Below are 18782 nucleotides of genomic sequence, written 5' to 3'. Positions count from 1 at the left end.
CGTCTCTCTCACTGTCATGCAAATTCGTGACGAGGGAAGTGCAATTTAGATTTTTAGTAGAATCTCTATAATGAAATATTACTGTTTCTAAATGTACTGTTTGCATATCATGTATATCCTGGGTTCAGTATGAGTGAAAAAAAACAATGCGCAGACACCTTCTTCAAACATCCTTTAATGTTATAACGTGAGAGTAGATATATCATTTCTTATAAGGAATTAAGAACAAAGTTCTAGTAATATACTTACCTGTCTGAAGGTGACAGTAAACAACCTGATTGTCAAAGAAATAAATGTGAAAGTGGCGATTAAATAATGATAATAATAATTAAAGTTAAAGCGACACCGGCACTATTTCAGCCATATCATGACCAAGAAAGTTGTAAAATTGAATACGAACAAAGTTCTAGTTTTAGTAATATAATTACCTGTTTGCAAATGACAGTAACAAAACCTGATTGTCGCAGAAATAAATGTGAAACGGATTTAACTATAAATAAAAATACAATACACAAATTGCCAACAACTGAGGCTAGATCACCATACTTGGGACCAGGCGGACTTTTGCTTTCTGCATGGACCCTAGCTGCATTTATAACATTCAACTGCTAGCAGTTTAGTGAAGTCTAACAACAGAAGAAAGCACAGTCATATATTCTGCTACTAATAAGGTGGTAAGAATAAATTGACCTTGAATGATTTGGGCCTTACGTATTCTACGAATGTTTTACTAATTTGAAAAATAATGTTTGCTTGAAATCCTTATCTTCCTATCTAGTACTGGTATATCCTTTTATAAGCTGTTTCACCTAGGTTTTGTTTCAGTCATCACAAAAGAATAGTTCCAAGAACAATAAAGCAAATTATGTGATTCGTGCCTACCACAATGCTACTACTTAGAACTATCTTGTCCACAATACTCAAATTTTAGGGGTAGGCGCTAGTTTCTCTCACTGTGATATTATAGATGATTCTACTGACCTTCGTTGACAGATTTTCATAATTTAACCGTATTTCTGGTGAAGTTACAACTTGTCTCAGTCACGATATGGCTGAAATATTGCCGATGTCACTTTAAAGTTTAACTCACTCACTCACTACAACTTACATTTCACATACCATTCGGTTAATCCATAAAGAAACACCTTTTAAGCTGCTTTTTAAACTACTTGCACCAGAATATTACTGAATGAAACGTGTAATATTATATCATTTCACAGATACAGAATAAAACAGATATGCATTAAATTAATAGGTGACGTCCGTGTGGAATAAGCATGTATCGATGTGAAAGAAGGTCCACGGAGAGAAAAGAGATCCGAGACACAGAACATTCATTTGTTCCTTTCTTCGGTTGGCATTCTACAGTCCAGGAGACGTTCTGTGTCTTCGTCTTCCAATGCAGCTAAATATGGCTGAAAAGACAAATGATTTATCAAACACATTGGGAGTTTGCTCTGATCTACCTGTACCCGAAACATAAGGAGATGTGTACATTATTATTATCTCAGTAATCCTACACGACTCTCAGGGAGAACGTGGAGAACATATGTATAGTTACAATGAGACCGTCACACACGCACGATTGGGACGTTGTTCTTCAAGGCCCAATATACCTTTCAAAAGCTTTGGTGTTATACACATGGAGTAAATTAAAGTCACTTTGATGCAATTCATCGATTTTATAGGAAGGGCAATTCCGGGGCCTGTTATTCAACATCTGATATTCTCGGCAAGACGTCGAGTTGCACTATGCATTGAGGCCCGTGGTGGGCACACGAGATACTGAAAAACTCTTGTTAATCCACTGCGTGTACGACTGGTGTTCTAACCTGTTGATCGAATTCAGGACAATTTGTGTCATGCATTTTATGCACTTCTACTGATTAATGTGTTCACTTTAATGAAATGAATTTGTGATAATTTGATTGATTATCCATTTGTTCAAAGATTAAACATAACATTCACAGTGATTTATGTCGTTTTTTTAAAGTTATGGTTCAGTTACCCCTTGTATCGTGTCTTTTGCCTGTTAGTTGACATATATATTTCCGATGTTGTTAGGTGAACAATTCCCTTTGTCTGATGTTCATCCATGTATCATCCTTTCACAGTCTTTGTATGTAAGCACGTTAAGATCACTATTTTGGAAGTTCCACATAATCACGTGCGTCGTAATACAGTCGAAAGGTTTGCAATTTGGGGTTTAGAGGACATTTATTATGCATATGGGTTTTAATGCTTTCTGGTGTATCTAAATCTTGTTATATTGAAAATGCACACATCCCAACGGTGAACATAGACGCTCAGACAGATATTACTGTGTTAATGAAAGATCACTACCTATGCTTCTTACCGTATATGATGGGATTAAGACAAGGGTTTGCTGCATCCAGGGAGGTTAAAGTTGTGAAGGTTGTGATTCCTAAGGGCCATCTGTGGTGCGTAACAGAAATCAGACATTAATATGACTCATTACAAATCATACTTGGATAAAAAATAAATAAACTTTCCAGTTTGTTGTACATTTTTAATGATTTTACACCAAAATACAAAAAGTTTGAGCTAACAACATATTCCTTGTTGTATAGTATCATACCAATGCCATCACTATACCCAGAGCTATCTTCTTCTAAACTGAACCGATCTTAGTATTCATGGATCTAGTTAAATGCCCAACCCATAAACACATTAAGCGCGGTTTACTATAGATCACTTAGGAGAATTCAGCATTGAGCAGAACAAAACATCACATTACCCAGAGATCCAAAATACAAGGACGGGAGCACAGCATAGCAGGAACACAACGTCTGAAAAATATACTTGTTTATTCATTAGTTTCTTGTGCAGCAACAATATATAAACTGTGTGTAATATAAAACGGTCATATTGCGCGCATTCTAGTATGTTTATATCTTTGTATATTAAAACATGGTTGTAATTATAATAAACAAGCAGTAGTAAAACTGAAAAATTGTTCAAAGAAACATGAAGTCTAACTCACTCACTGATTCACTCATATAACCCGTATTCACTAAGCGATGCCAGAAATGTTTGTGTCTTGCGTCGTCTCCAGCAACGTCATTTTCAAAATAGGAAATATCAGCGTTTATATTGAAATCAAAGGGATCATTAATCGTATTTTAACCTTACATTGTGATTTACGCATTTCGACGGCAACATGCAGCAATGTGGCCAGGATCCCGGGACTCATCAGTTCGTTTCAGGCGTACTCGTTACAAGCATACACGTTGTCTTAACAAAGGACACTAAATGCATACCATACGCCAAGGCTATCCCAACATCTCTGACAATGAACTGAAGATCAGTGGATGGGTCATCATCACTTGTCATCTCCTCAAAGCTGAGTGTTCCTAAAGAAAGAACAACACATAGCGCTTGTGAGTATGTGCCACAAATGTGGGCAATTTTAAGAATGTGGAGTATCACGAATGGAAAAATATGACTGTCCTTGTAAGGTTATTTGTACTAGACCTACACTGTATTAAACATTGACAAATACCTAGAAACTTCAATTCCTATGCACTCTTATATGTACTAAACTATCCAAAATGTACTTCCATTAAATATACCTTTTCTACAACACCACACAAACAAAGATGGGAGACCAAACAGTAACATCATCAGAAGTGGAAGAAGGAAATAAACCGCCGTGTCCACCACTGGGAGCAAACCAAAACCTTCTACAACGCAGACATGGGCCTTGTTACTATATCCCACGGTCACCAGACGGTAGAAGTAGAACTGTAATGAAATTCAGATGCAGAATGTCCGAACAAATCTCATATGTCAATATTGTCCTCCGTAATTGACATTCAGTATATTTAGAGGCCCAAACTAACAGTATTGACTTTGCTTGTGTGAAACATCCAATTAAACTTGTCTTCTGAAAAGTGCAATAAAGCAAATGTTGGTCAACAGTTTCGCTTCTCACACTGAAAATACAGTTTCCATTCTCCTTACAGTAATAACATCCAGGTACTGTTCTTCCTGTACCTAAGTTTCAGGTCTGGCCAACGGTACTGTTCATGTATTTGTGAAACATTTAAACGTTCGTATCAATGCTGCTGCTCTCATCATACCGAAAATACATTTTCGATTCCCCGTACGAATGCAAAGCCACAGTCCTTTCCTTTGTCTACCTCGGTGTGATATGGCTTTTACACCGCACATTTCATAACCTCATTCTCATCATATGCTTACCTTAACGACACTAGTCATGAAGGCAGTTAGAAAGGATAACAGCAGGAAGACGAAACGCAATGCCTTGATGGAGCGACTACAGGTTATGGTAAAGAGATTATCGATATTGAATCCGGCCAGGATGAGGTGGGACATTGTAACTCCAAACATAAGTAGACCTAAAAATATTTTACATCCGTAATATCCGCCTCTCCATACAACGGTTGCGTAAAGCCCAATGTCGACACCGCTGCGGATGCACAAGCCCAACACATCAGCAAGACAAATGGCAAGGAGGTAGAAATGCATCCTGTTGCCAGTCTTCCATGATTTATAGAGAGATCTGATCATCCATATGTTGGCACAGACCCCAACGCATAATAGAACACTGTTAACTACGATTAGCGCTGTGAATGGATTTGTCTCTGCCATGGTGTCGAAATGATAATCATATGTGTTGTCACTCGAGTTGAAATATTCCAGATCCATGTTTAAACAAGAGACGAATGTCCTTCACGTTTAGCTCCTCTTATGTGGCATGGTGCCCAGCATACTGGGTGAGTAACAAATGCACGAGGTAATTGTATATCATTAAGGTCTGCAGGATACTCAGGACGGGCTACAAACACATAATTTTGGTCATGCTTAATTACAAGTTTGGCATTATACAGACACCGTTACACCGTAGATCATTAGGGTCGACAGGATATTCTAGATTGGCAATCTTATTCCCAATTACCCACAGCTTGGCTTTGGACTTTGGACGCAGATAAATAGCAAAGTGAAAGGTCGACATCGTTGATTTTGTATGCATTTTAATTTTCGAAAAGTATACATGTATTTTGATTGCGTGAGTGAGTTTACTACAACGATGCCTTGAACTGTCATGTCAGTTTAATGTGATATAGAGTTCGTGTGTGCTGATCACTTCGCTGAAACCCAGAGCTTGAAATGTTTTTTGACTAGACCTGGAACGATTTGAACCCCATAAAGAAGCTTCTGTTAACCCCAAGGAGCAAATAAGCTATATAGAAATAGACATTGTGTTTAGAGAGACGTAATGAGAAGTGACGAGAAGGAGATTTAAAATAACGGAAAGCTGGGCATGCGTCAATAAGGCAGCAATGTGAGAAGCATATGAACTGTATACAAAAGGACTAGCACCCTTCCACATGAGATAGATACTAGTATGTTAAAGCATCCAAGGCCTATACTGGAGCAGTTACCTACTAAACCGGTACATACAGAAGCATGTGCAGCTCAAAGCAAACGTCATAATACTCTCGAATAATACTCTCGAACACTATGATGTCATGAATGATTTTATGTTACAATGTCAAATGAACATTACTTAAAAACAGTCACTCGTTTCGACAAAATGAGTCTCCCTGAGAGGGTACGTAAGTCCCAAAAGTTGTTTTGCTGTCCTTCGTCGCAAGGTTCTTTATAATATATATGCATTCCTGTCCTTCTGTGTCAAGTATGTTCTCGTCACGATATGGTTGCAATATTGCCGATGTGACGTTACATCTGATCGAGTCCATCCACAGTTGTCGGCCTTGGTGGGAGGTCATTCAGTCTTCTGTAATCTCGTTCCAATGGTGTTCTATTGGATCGAGTCCAGGCTATTCTAGGGAACGGGAACTTCTCCCTTGAAGTCATTAGCCTATTCCTTATTGCGTCGGGTTCACCATTAGCACTGATGATATTCCATGATTATTTTTTACGTGGTTCCCATAAACAACGTTTTCAGCAAGCATGTAAAATGTTACCAATTCTCTTCCCTTCCTATGTTCAATATCCAAACCTATACTGAGGCACACTTGTTGTCTTAGCTGTCTTTAGCGCCCCAAGAAGGCACTTTTTATCGACCAATGGTTTCCTCAAAACACAAACTGGTGTGTGATACAACCTTTTATATAGGACATCAAACATGGAGAAGATGAAATATGAAAACGCAGGGTGCAATTATGCATGTTTATTTCTTAGAGGAAGTTGAGATAATACATATGGCAAAATAAAGACAGAAATAATTCTGACACCTTTTGTTAAACAGCATTCGTGGTTGCAACAACGCATGAACAATCGTAATCTTAAGTTTCGGAAAATGGCGAAGACTTGAAGAATGTGTAACTATCAATGCAAACATAAAATCTGATTGACAGGTTAGATGAAACGGGATACAATTAACAGGCCAGGATGCCCACGTATCTGTATGCTACACTTAGACGCTACTACGGTGTGTACTGTATGTGCATACAGAGGTGTCACCATAGTACTTTTTAGTGATGAATATGTTTTTATTACATTCATCGAAAGTATGTACATGTATGCAAAAAAATAGGTAGGAAACACAAACGTGTATATGTATTGCCATGAACGCTTGATGTAGATGTATTCCCAAGAAAGGACATTAAACTGGCATCAGAACATGCAACCATTTGCCGTAAGCTTCCAGGGAGACACTATAGTAGTATCTAATGTTGCTGACATACAGCACATGTTTCAGTATACAGACTATATACCAAGATGATGGGACATGTCATATATAGCTCAAAAACACTTACACATGGGACGCATTACGATCGGGTAGCTACAATCATATCAGCCGTTTTGTGCAAGTTGTCCAAGGATGCACTGGCCAGCATCAGCAAACACTGCCGATGGTTTGAAAGGGTAAAGATGTGTAGGAAAACTCTGAATCATGTTTATGCCACAAGGCAAAGTACACTTTATTGTTTGTTTCATAAGTAAACACACTGAAACTTCCATGAGATTGTGAATACTGTGATTGTAGTCAAATACCAATGAAGTCAGTAAACATCCATGTTAGAATATGTCATTTGTAGTTCCGTAGGAGATGACGAATTTGATCTGACTTAAGTAAATCTTGCACGCCATTGTCGGTGTTTGGATTATCTAGGAAATGTGGAGTGAGGTTCCACAAAGAGAAAATGGATCTGAGACGTAAACATCGGTCGTCATTTCCTTCCGGTCATTGTTTGGGTTTGTTTGAGTATTCTGACTTTTACAGTCCAGGAGAAGTCCTTTCCCTTCGTCTGACAATGCAGTTGAATATGGCTGAAAATACAAAAGACTTCATACAATATATTTGAGATTTAAAAAAATAGATTAGCGTGTCAATGTATATGTCCAATATTACTACCATGCTTAGTGTTGCCGAAATACGTGTTCGTAATGCAGAAGTGAAACAATGACCCATTGTTACTAAAGTCTACGTGTGCGCGAGTGTGTGTGTATGTGCCAGAGCGTGTGTATACGTGTGTTGGGCGTGTGAGTCTGTTAGCATTGACGGAGCGACTGAATTGAGTTCAAACGGATTGTCCATAGATTTATCCCGTTCAACCTTGGGAGACTTCGAAATGCAAATAGGTGCTAACCGTCGTTCACATGTTACAAGTCAAAGACAACTCCATATTTCGTGATCAAACATAGCTATAAATCGGTGCATGTAGCTATTGGAGAACTTTCATAATGGTTCTAACGAGCATAAAGCACCATTTTAGCCACTGATGGTGGCTATTGGCGATCTATACCCTGTGTTTATATTGTATTGTCCTCGACGGTTAAATTATTTTAGATTTTATCTTAAACACACACACACAGACGCACGCACGCACGCACACACACACACACGCATATATATATATATATATGCGTGTGTGTGTGTGTGTGTATATATATATATATATATATATATATATATATATGCGTGTGTGTATGCCTGTGCGTGTGCGTGTGTGTGCGTGTGTGTTAGTTTTACTGCCCCACTGCATTTTGTCGACATATATCAAGAATTGATTACCTTACTGATATTGCCGATGTGATAGACATTACCTCACTCACTCTCCTAATGACACTCCTAATTGGAGTGAGTGGGGGTTTTTTTTATTTTATTTTTTAAGGTTTTGGGGTTGTTTGTGCTTTTGATGACTAAACGTAATTTTTTTATATTAAGATATATTTAAAATGTCTGTGTCCCTCGGGCGATTGAAGACACGAAAATTGATACTACAGTGTTACAAAATCACTCATTATGTTACATACCATATATGATGGGATTAAGACAGGCGTTAGCAGTCTCTAGGTAGAATAGGACTGTATAGACGATTATTGAATCCGATCTGTGGAATAGAAAATGGACATATTAAGGTCACATACAAAATCACTCTTTGGATGAAAAGGTGAAGTATGTGTCGGCCGTGTACATTATATTATTGAGGTTTAACATAATTACGATTGCCAAACGGTTCATATTTCTAAAAGTATATGATCGCATATGATAGTTCATAAAGCCATGGCTATATTCAACCCTAACTTCTTTTAACATGGAAAGTTTTAGGAATTTATGGGTTCTTCTTCAGATATAGCTATGTCGGAGACATACACGTGCTCCTGGCTTGTGCTCATAGACTTAAATATGCATCACTTCTGGTTGTAGTTAATCTAATTGCTTGAACCCGTTAAGACCCGGGGTGGAAACTGTCCTCAGCAGTCCATGCTTGTCTATCCGTGAAGACACGGCTTATAGAACCAGTTGGTCTTTACCAGCACATGCTTATCTACCCATGACGATCCGGGTTAGTCTTTGTCTTCAGCAATCTATGCTTGTCATAAAAGAAGACTAACCGGATTGGGTAGTCTCGCTGACTTGGATGACGCACATCATTACCCTAGCTCGTGTCCATCTCTGATTGGTTCACGTGATCTTGGACAAAGATTGTGATCGATGAGTCAGTGTCATGTTAGTAAAATATATGATTGAATATCAGATTGTTTAGTGTTATATACACATAATGAGAGATTGCTGTATGGTTTTATCCATCTAACACCGAACGTATAACACCCGGCCACAATGGTACAACTTCAATCGTATCCCAGTTGCACAGATCGATGCTCTTGCTGTGGATCACTCGATTGTCTGTCCCAGACTCGATTATTTGGAAGCCGCCGGCATATAGCTGGAGTGTTGTTGAGTGCGACGTTAAACATGAAACTAACCAACCAATCAATGGGCTTAATACAACTTGAAAAAGTTAAATTCTCTATCTCTCTCATATCTATGTATCGTGTATGATCGTGTATAGAGCCATGGCATCCAAAGATATCGTCTGACATGAAAAGATTTAGGCGGTCAAGGTTCCCGCTTCAGACAAAAGCTTGTCCGAGCCATACACGTGCTCATAGTTTGTACCGTAGTGATCAACTACTGAGACATGCATCACTTCTGACATACCTTCCTTTATACGCTTGATGCAACTTAAATGAGTTATATGTGACATCACACCCGGTTACTCGGTGTCATCAAACGCTCCCATTAAACACATATTCGTATTCAAGAGTCCACCCTTAGACAAAGGATGCAATACTTCGGGATTTCCTCCAACTGTAAGCTGCACCACACTTGTAGCGTGTTACTGAATGTGTTTGCGTAAGTTTTGAAATAGGCATCATTGGCATAAAAAGTAGGAAATGATGTCACAAGCTATAGTGAGGGGATATTTCCAGATTTATATCTCGTATTTTTGCCGTTACATCCAAACACGGTCCCTGACATCATCGAATCTTATGTATAAGGATACATCCAAAGGAACTGTATGTTTGTCTTCATCAGCACTGACGATATAATGAAGATTGGCGAGGTTATTTTAGTTTTCTTCACAGATCGAAGGTCTGCTGTTTGGTGTTTTGTTTTGTTTTGTTTTTTGTTTTGTTTTTATGTTTTCTATTCTTTGCTGTTGTTGTTGTTGTGTAAAAATAACTTGTTCTGTTTTAATATGAAGTCAATCAATATATATGGTATTGTTTATCCTTATTGACTGTTTATTTTTAAAACAACAACATTTCATACGGTTGTAAATAATCGAGTCCAGACAGACATCACGAGTATCGATCTCGGCGATAGGGATAAGTTAACATGATATCTGATGGACTGATAACCTGATATCGTTAGACGCCTCTTAAGACATGCATGGGTTGCTGTTGATCAGTTCTTACCCGGATCTTCATCAAACAATATTCCTTGTCAGTGATATTTAAGTAATAGGATGTTGTCTTCCAAATGTTTTCAGAAAAATGAAACGTCACATTACCCGAACAACCAATAATTCACATTGAACGGAGCATTGCAGAGGAGGAATAGCGCATCTGAAAAATATATTTGCATGTTCTTTAGCTTCTCGAGCATTGCCAAATCAGAAACTGCATGTTATAGTCCTGTCTTGTTGCATGTTCATTCACATACGTCTCAGTGTTTGCATTTCATAACATAACAGCATGTATACTGAAATCAGTGTTGTAAAAATCAGTGTTGTAATTGTTACGTTGTACCTTGCCATGGTGCAACTGGGAGACTTCACTCTGGCATTAAACACACTAACTCCGTCTCTCACTATACTCAAATAGACATATAAAAGCGATGCCAGATATCTTTATGTTTAATGTATTCGGTGTCATCCTTATCACACCACTAATTTCTAGTTTGGTTTGTCAAGGTCAGTCATCCATACCATATGCCAAAACTATTCCAATATCTCTGCCAATGAACTGAACGTCTGTGGGGGAGTCGTCATCACCTGTCATCTTTTCATAGTTGATTGTTCCTGAAGAAAGATCAACACTGAGTACGTCAAAAATACTTTGACTTCACGTCATCTCAAACGACATATCGAGATATCTGAGAGCTTTCATCTATTCAAAGCAGTATGATCCACCGATTCTTAGTGCGTAAACTATGTATTCTAAATATCATCTACAGATTTAAGTTATGAAACATAACAATACTGCAAAAATCTCACAGAATATTCAGTCATTTTGAAAGACACGAAAAGCTAAAACTAAAAATGTATTCCGTATTGTTTACCTTTTTTACAGCACCACACAAACAAAGATGGGAGCCCAAAAAGTAGCATCATTAGAAACGGGAGTAGGAAATAGATCGCCATATCCACGAATGGTACTAACACATGAGAAACTGCTGAATCCAAAACACAATAATATGCCTCGTTACTCTCTGTCCAGGATCTCAACTGGTAGAAGTAAACCTGAAATGAACGGAGATAGAAAGACTGAACATAACTTAAGAAGCATTTGGTGTAGTTTTTACCTCTGGCAGTGTTATTCAAAGTACTTTGAAAGCACTCGCCTGTAATAGTGTATTTAAACGTTCAAATCAAACAAACGTGTATCAAGAACAGAACACAAAACAAATGAGGATTGCTGAGATATATTTCATTCTCAGATCGTGCTTACCTTAACGCCACTGATAACGAAGGTAGTTACAAAGGATAACAGCAGGAAGATGATACGCAATGCCTTGATGGAGCGAGCGCAAGCGATGGTGAAAAGATTATCAATATTGAATCCGGCCAGGATGAGATGAGAAACTGTAGTTCCAAACATCTGAAAACCTGCAATAATTTTACATCCGTAATATCCGCCTCTCCATACAACGGTTGCGTAAAGCCCAATGCTGACACCACTACTGATGCACAAGCCCAGCAAATCGGCAAGACAAATGGCAAGGAGATAGAAATGCATCCTGCTGCCTGTCTTCCATGATTTATAGAGAGATCTAAGCATCCATATGTTGGTACAGACTCCAATGTATAGAAGAACGCTGCTTATCACAATTTCCGTCGTGTATGGTGTTGTATCTATAATATTGTCCGTATCATAATCGAATGTTTTAGTTGAGTTGGCAAATTCCATATCCATGTTTCAGCTCGAGACGAATCTCCTTCACGCAGTCCCTACACGCTCGAGGCTTCTGGTGTTGAGTGGGTGATTAACAAAAATACTCTAGGTAATTGCAGATCATTAAGGTTCGCATGAAAAATGGGCGGGTTAAACTACACATAATTACGGTCATGCTAATAATTACTTCATTAGCATTCCAATTACACCGTTACAGTGCAACGTGAAAGGTCATCATCGAATCCAGATTGATGTTAGAATTGTATGGTGAGTGGGTTGAAGTTGGTGCTTCCATGATTTCGTGTGTCAGTTTTACGTCTGAGGAAAGTTTAACTTGTTGCAGATCTCACACATTTTTCTCTTTGCTGAAATCTGGAGCCTTAGTATTTTCCTGACAGACCTGGCACCATAAAATGGGTATTTGTACCTCTTGAATGGGCCATCCGCGCCATTACACGGCTTGAAGGGAGTGTAGGAAATCATTTTGATTATATGATTATCAGTGACAACATGGAGTTATCTCTCCTCTGAATGGAGAGAGAAGCAAACTGTTCTTAACACATGCTATGACATTGACTTAAGATAACTATACGTGCATTAGCAAACCAGTCATGTCCAAAGCATACATATCGTGTACAAAATTCTAAACACGGTTGTTTACCATGCAGTCATTAGATGCAACAGTCCTCTGCAAACCTCTATGTACATGTGCACATCATTAGAACAATGTTCATTTCCAAACGAACGGTTTGATATCATGAACGAATTTAGCATTTAACGAAAGAGCAGCATTTTGTTTGTTGAGGTCGACTCATTACAGAAGCAATTTCGCCTTTATGACGCGCTATATTCCTCCAGCCCCTTTGGTATCACGGTTTTACCAATTTGAAGGTGGAAACATGGAAGATTTTTCCAAAGAGATATCAAAGGGTCTCTAGTGAACTTTGCTCAAAACCTGTTTGATGAAATATACAACATTCAATTCCTTTGAAAAGGTTTTAACAAGTGTTACAGTGGATGTGTGAGAGAAGTTCAGCAAATTCACTGATATTTCAACAGTGACAACGATTGTGTTCGTAGGAGTTCCTTTTTTTATTCCCTGGCAAACCATGTTCCGAATCGTGCCGTTTACATGTACGTGTTATATCAATATTCACTATTCGACAGTGATTTTAAACCCTTACTATAATAGGGAAATACCTTTACTATCGCACACTGTTCTTTCCAAAGAGATTTCAAAGAGTTAGTATTGCGTTATGACATGCTCTGCTACATACCCGACACGATCTGTTTGTGCGAAATGTCCCCCAGAACGAATTCTCCAATTCCTTATTCACATACAACAAACACTTACATAACACGGCATGCTGTACGGTGCTCCAACTACGACCACAGTTTATTTGTAACAGAATAATTATGTAATTTGATACAAGATGCACAACGTGCATTCATTTGGACTTATATATCGCGCCGTCGCCTCACATCACTAAATCAATTTCAAATCTGCACACTACATATCAAGTTTACATCTTGCACAGCTCATGGCAAATGCTCCCCCGATGACTCACGTATTAAACATTCAGTATAGAACACACACACGTATACAGACAGTCAGTGTACATATCAACTCACATAGAAATCACATAATATAGCACAACAAATCAAAACTGACCGCTGGTGCACCGCAGCTGAGAATAACCTAATTCAAATTTCCCTCCCTTTCATACCTACAAGAGCGCCCCCATACCTATAGCATTACTTCCCTTTGTTGTATCGTCCGACGCTAGGAGAAAGAAATTTCATTCAATTTCGTACCTCAAACGAAAGAAATTATATTTCTCCAACTCCTTATTCACATACAACAAACACTTACATAAGATGGCATGCTGTACGGTGCACCAACTGAGAGATAAAGGACATCTAGATTTTCAATCAAGCGAAAGAAAACCTTTAAAACGCTTCTCAATATCATCTTTCACATAACCATCTTTGGCATTTTCACTTTTCCATCTGCCATGGCGCTTAAACGTTCTATCTGGAATGCCATTGTTTGCGGCCACAGTAGCTCCACCTGCTCTCAAACTATGCAAACCAAACTTCGATATGTCACTCGCATGTGAACTGAACACCTCAAGGAAAAGCTCTCTCAAACGAGAATATGACATCGGCTTATTATCAGCTCTCAAAATTTCACCATTTTCAGTCTTACTCATATTTCTGAATATAAAGTCAGGATCTTTCACTTTGGTAAGATTCAAATACAGCACCAACCATGCTACAGGGTACATATTTTACCTGTCCGGCCTATAATAATCCAGGTCCCATCACTATACACATCGTGTTTTTATTTATTTCTGAATGAAAACAGCCATGTAAGCTTGAAAAAATACATCATTCCGAGTTATAGCTAATAACTCCGAAGATCTCATGAAACCTGAATAGGCCAGAAGACACATTACAACAGTTCTGATTTTATACAATGAACATTCATCAGCATTGTCTGGTACAATCTTATTCAACAACTCAACTGTTACAGGCTCTTTCTTACAAACAGGCTTGGCTAACTTCCTATTAGCGGCTTCAAGCACATTTCTCACTAACGTACTCTCTGTGAGACTTTCTAAAATAATAAACATGGGCATGTCTCAACCTATAATAAGCTGTCTGAACAGGTGGGAAAGAATCACTTTGCCGACACATCGCTAACAAATATAAAGAACAGTGCAAAGGTCATATCTGTCGCCATACCATGGGCCAAAGCCCATTTCTTCTATGCTTTAAAGCCTTAATCATACTTCTTATTTGTGGAGTTTGACCTCAAGCAGGACAAATGCTCTGAAAGACCTCTCACGAGCTCCCCCATAGGTGGAGGTAAAGTATCTCACTTCTATATACACGTTCGAACACACCTGCAACACGCAAACAACATCAAAATTCCACATGTAACGCCATCATGTTGAATTGTAAATCGTTTTCTCCAAACGACACCCAAAACTGTCTGCTTGGTACATAAACTTCCTTACAAGTGGGAAGATACATCCAATCTTTAGCTTGGGGTATAAATACCTCATTAGGGCACAATATAGGCAATATTATGAATACAATACAGGAATCACGAGAGCTCCCTTAGCGTGACATTCTCTCATCTGTTTGAAAACACGTGCAATCATACATATAGGAGGCACTATCCAGTTATTGTCTTCACACCAGGACACAGATAAAGCATCCACTCCGTCACTTCCCGGATTCCAAAATCTGGAGTTAAACCTTACAGCACATCTGTCAACGTCAAATAGGCCCCATTTGGCAGAGGCGTGTTGAAAAACATAATCCTGGATACCCCAATCATCGGCATCTGCTATCTTACTCAGACAGTCAGCACGCTCATTTTCTAACGTTGGTATCCACTGCATGTCAACTCCGATATTATATTCATTGTACAACCTGAATATATCTAAAGCCAAAGCTTGAAGATCAGGTTCCATGCTACGTTTGAACACAATCGACTCTACATTTTGATTGTCAGTAAAGCATTTTACTTTGTGATATTCCAAAATGGAAACGAAAATTTCATAACCAGAAACACGGCCTTCAGCGCCCTCCAAGTGGAGCTTCGTGACCCTTCTAGTGCTGACCACTGACCATATGGTATGGCTTGCCCAACTTCTACACAGTACTCACCGAAACCGGAATTGCTAGCATCTCTGTAAACTACCCCGTGTAGGAATGCTTGCATAGCATAGAGTGTACTTACCGAGTCTGTCAATATGCGCAGCCCAAAGTTGTAATTGATCCCTACTCAAATACGATAACACCACGGGTGACTTCCAGGATGTAGCCTGGAGGGTCTGAATACTCAGAAACTTTGTCATTAGTTGCCACAAAAACTAACAACCATCTTCATAGCAACTATCTGTCCAACAGCCGAAGCCAAGCTGTTCACCGGAAATGGTGCAGTAGAAGACAAAAGTTCTCCTACACTTTGCTTAAGCTTACAAATTGTCCTTTGAGAGACGCCCTTGTCTTGATTTTCTTAATAACTTTCCTTTCCGCTCGGTTGATTCTTTTGTCGTCATCAGAATCTGACGCCAATTCATGAGCCACATAATTGCGCATAATTGCGCAATTTCTCAACCCTTTCTGAGGAATCATCTATCTTTATGTGTTTGTTTCTTGTCTGGAACCTGCGAACTTCTTGACTAATCAATTCCAAGGCGTAATCAGTCTTACCATATTGATCTGCAAAACGTAATTGTTCTAAATTTACCAGAGATTCTGACAACTGAATTTTGTTCCCTTCTCTTTTCCACTGGTAGTCCCTCTCGGCTTTCAATTTATGTACTTCTTTAGATGTTTTGTAGAACTCATCTCACAGACCTTCAATCTTCTCATTAACTGCCTTCCTGATTTTAGCTTGTGACTGATCCAACTTTTTCAAAACGTCGTCTAACTTGTCACTGTCAGCGTTGACTCTCCCGGGACTGGCCATAATCAAAACTGACCACTGGTGCACCGTAGCTGAGAATAACCTAATTCAAATTTCCCTCCCTTTTATACCTATAAGAGCGCCCCCATACCTATAGCATCACTTCCCTTTGTACCTCAACCGAAAGAAATTATATTTCCTTTACTCTCTGTAAAGCACAAATTGTTTGGGTATATCTAAAAATCAAGACGTTTTATGCAGACGTTTTAGCATCAAGACGATTTTGATGGTAACAAGGATGGCAAATCCTTACCAAAACTACGAAACATCAGCTTGTGTAGTGCTCTTGGGTCGGATATGCATGCCTCGATTGTACTGTTGACACAAAACGCTGAGGGACTGTCTTCTTAATCAGAGGACATGTTTATTCTTGCAGGTCCTTGGGGACAGAATTGTACAGATGTGAGAGAGCATTTGGTTCTGTCGACTGATCCCAGAAGTGTTTGGATTTAGGTAAGTCTGAAAACTGAGAGTTAGATGATCAATAGCTTTGATATTTCTGCAGTCGATCTTTAGGACAGGGAGGGTTATCAACATCCAGATGGAATGTCACTAGGAAGTGATCCTAGATCTGCAGATCACTAACCCTTACATCAGTCAGACGCACATTCCAACTCACCAGTCAGGGTTACGGCGACTCTGGTGCATGGGTTCCCTGATTAGCTGAACCAACTGCAATCTGTCCAAGGGCGTCTTTATTTTTCAAGCATGTGTGTTAGATGAAGTGGAATATAAATCCATGTTAAAATCACCAAGTACCACTATTCTGGAGCGTGTTGTGCATTTGTAGCCTAACAATGATGAAACCTCATTAAGGAAATGACGGAGAGAGAGCTGGTTCCTTTGGAATGGTGGTGGTCTAAACAAAGCCACGATGCAAGTTTGCTGGATTTTTTGTCTAATTGTCAACAAGAATTCAAAAAATTCAAATGAGGAAACAGAGTCAACAGTGACATTGAAATGTGATCCATGTATTATAGCCACACATCCACCACGTGATATACGGGACTTCAGTTTATATGTGTAGTCTGGAGGAGTCATGGCCACTGTTTCCAACTCGTCACCACACGGACGAAGCCATGTTTCAGTAAGGACCAGTATGTGAATGCTCCTCGCAGTTGTCAAATCCACAATGTCATCACACTTGTTGCATGAGGAACAAATGTGTAGGACTCATACTTTAAAATTTGTGATTACTTTGGGGTTTAGAATGTATACCGGGTTGTAAGGGTTTACTTTCCATGATTGGTTGGTAGACGTTGTGAATGGCCAATGATTTGACTTGTTTTTGTTCTCTTGTATCTCGTCTGAAAGGTCGTCGGCGACTTCGCTTGTTGTCAGTAAGTGCATTAGTTGAAATGGGTAGACTACAGCCACAGTCATGATTGGTCGTTTGTTTATTGGGGAGTAACTCGGGTGTAAGTAACCCTATTAGCACTTGCCACACAGAAGTTTCGCGAGATAAATATATTTAGGAGGTTATTATATGTTTTAAAATATTACACAGCATTGTTTTCGTTTTCAGTTCTGTTAAATAATGATGAATCATGACGAATTATCTTTTCAATGACTATAAATTGTGTTCTCCTACTCTCCACCATTCGCGTCCACATGAAACGTAACAAACACATGCTTGGACGATAGGAACAGACGTACGTTCCGCAGCCAATGTTTTTATACTGCTTCATCAGAAACCCTACATGCAACATCACACGTGAATAAACAACACGTGAGTTAACAACTCACGTAGAGAAAAGCCTCGTGAACCGTGTTGCCTCTGCGAATGCAGTAGCAGTACTAACAACTGGAGGGTTTATATTTTTGTTAGCAGTACATAACATGGACATAGCTACAATAACGAAAACATATATAGAGAGTTCATTTGCACAGCTGACAAAAGCGGATTAAATGACATAAATTTAAGCATTTGTTGTCAGCCACAAACGTGAACTGTTTACACTTCCAGCAGAAATGTAAATACTAGTGTTCCAGATTGCAGCAGCAACATAATCTGTGAAGAGATCCTGTCATATGTTGTGAAACGGATCCTATAACAGATACAATTTGACCAACTATAGAAGCACCACTTTTTACAGGAATCCTCTGTGTATGACTGTGTATGACTTGACAACATCACCCTTATATCTGTCAAAACCTTTTCACTTTTTATATGAAGAATAATTAAAATCATGGAAAAATTCTTGATATGCATTCCAAGCCTTTCTAACGACTGTGGTGGACAACAGGGAGATTTTTCCATCTCAGACACGAACACTGAGCTGATTAGATCCAGCTTTTTAGTTGATCCAAACGAACGTGTTTCATGTTTAGAAGATCCATCAAGAATTCCGTCATCTAAAAATGTCACAATTCTCTT

General features: G+C 38.9%; 2 protein-coding genes across 4 annotated transcripts; both read right to left on the bottom strand.

Annotated features, from left to right (window-relative positions):
* Window positions 1-1326: 1326 nt before the first annotated feature.
* On the bottom strand, window positions 1327-4692 carry LOC137277031 (vasopressin V1a receptor-like). 2 transcript variants are annotated; one of them, XM_067808692.1, is made up of 7 exons: window positions 4225-4692; window positions 3594-3765; window positions 3282-3374; window positions 2759-2810; window positions 2644-2663; window positions 2357-2425; window positions 1327-1415 (listed from the first exon to the last, which is right to left on the bottom strand). In XM_067808692.1, the coding sequence occupies exons 1-7, from the start codon at window positions 4690-4692 to the stop codon at window positions 1363-1365; spliced, it is 927 nt and encodes a 308-aa protein (XP_067664793.1). In that variant the 3' UTR covers window positions 1327-1362. The 2 variants fall into 2 exon arrangements, 1 of the variants encoding a protein (XP_067664793.1); XR_010956605.1 differs by lacking the exons at window positions 1327-1415; window positions 2644-2663; window positions 3282-3374; window positions 3594-3765; window positions 4225-4692 and having other exon boundaries at window positions 2363-2436; window positions 2759-2869.
* A 1474-nt stretch (window positions 4693-6166) lies between these two features.
* On the bottom strand, window positions 6167-12021 carry LOC137277030 (arg8-vasotocin receptor-like). 2 transcript variants are annotated; one of them, XM_067808691.1, is made up of 6 exons: window positions 11476-12021; window positions 11087-11267; window positions 10734-10826; window positions 10317-10371; window positions 8272-8348; window positions 6167-7284 (listed from the first exon to the last, which is right to left on the bottom strand). In XM_067808691.1, the coding sequence occupies exons 1-6, from the start codon at window positions 11938-11940 to the stop codon at window positions 7232-7234; spliced, it is 924 nt and encodes a 307-aa protein (XP_067664792.1). In that variant the 5' UTR covers window positions 11941-12021; the 3' UTR covers window positions 6167-7231. The 2 variants fall into 2 exon arrangements, 1 of the variants encoding a protein (XP_067664792.1); XR_010956604.1 differs by lacking the exon at window positions 6167-7284 and adding an exon at window positions 8854-8932 and having other exon boundaries at window positions 10222-10371.
* Between the last annotated feature and the right edge of the window lie 6761 nt (window positions 12022-18782).

This window comes from Haliotis asinina, chromosome 3 (genome assembly GCF_037392515.1).
Source record: "Haliotis asinina isolate JCU_RB_2024 chromosome 3, JCU_Hal_asi_v2, whole genome shotgun sequence".
NCBI lineage: Eukaryota > Metazoa > Mollusca > Gastropoda > Lepetellida > Haliotidae > Haliotis > Haliotis asinina.
The sequence above is the reverse complement of the archived record's forward strand: the minus strand, read 5'-3'. Positions and strand labels throughout refer to the sequence as shown.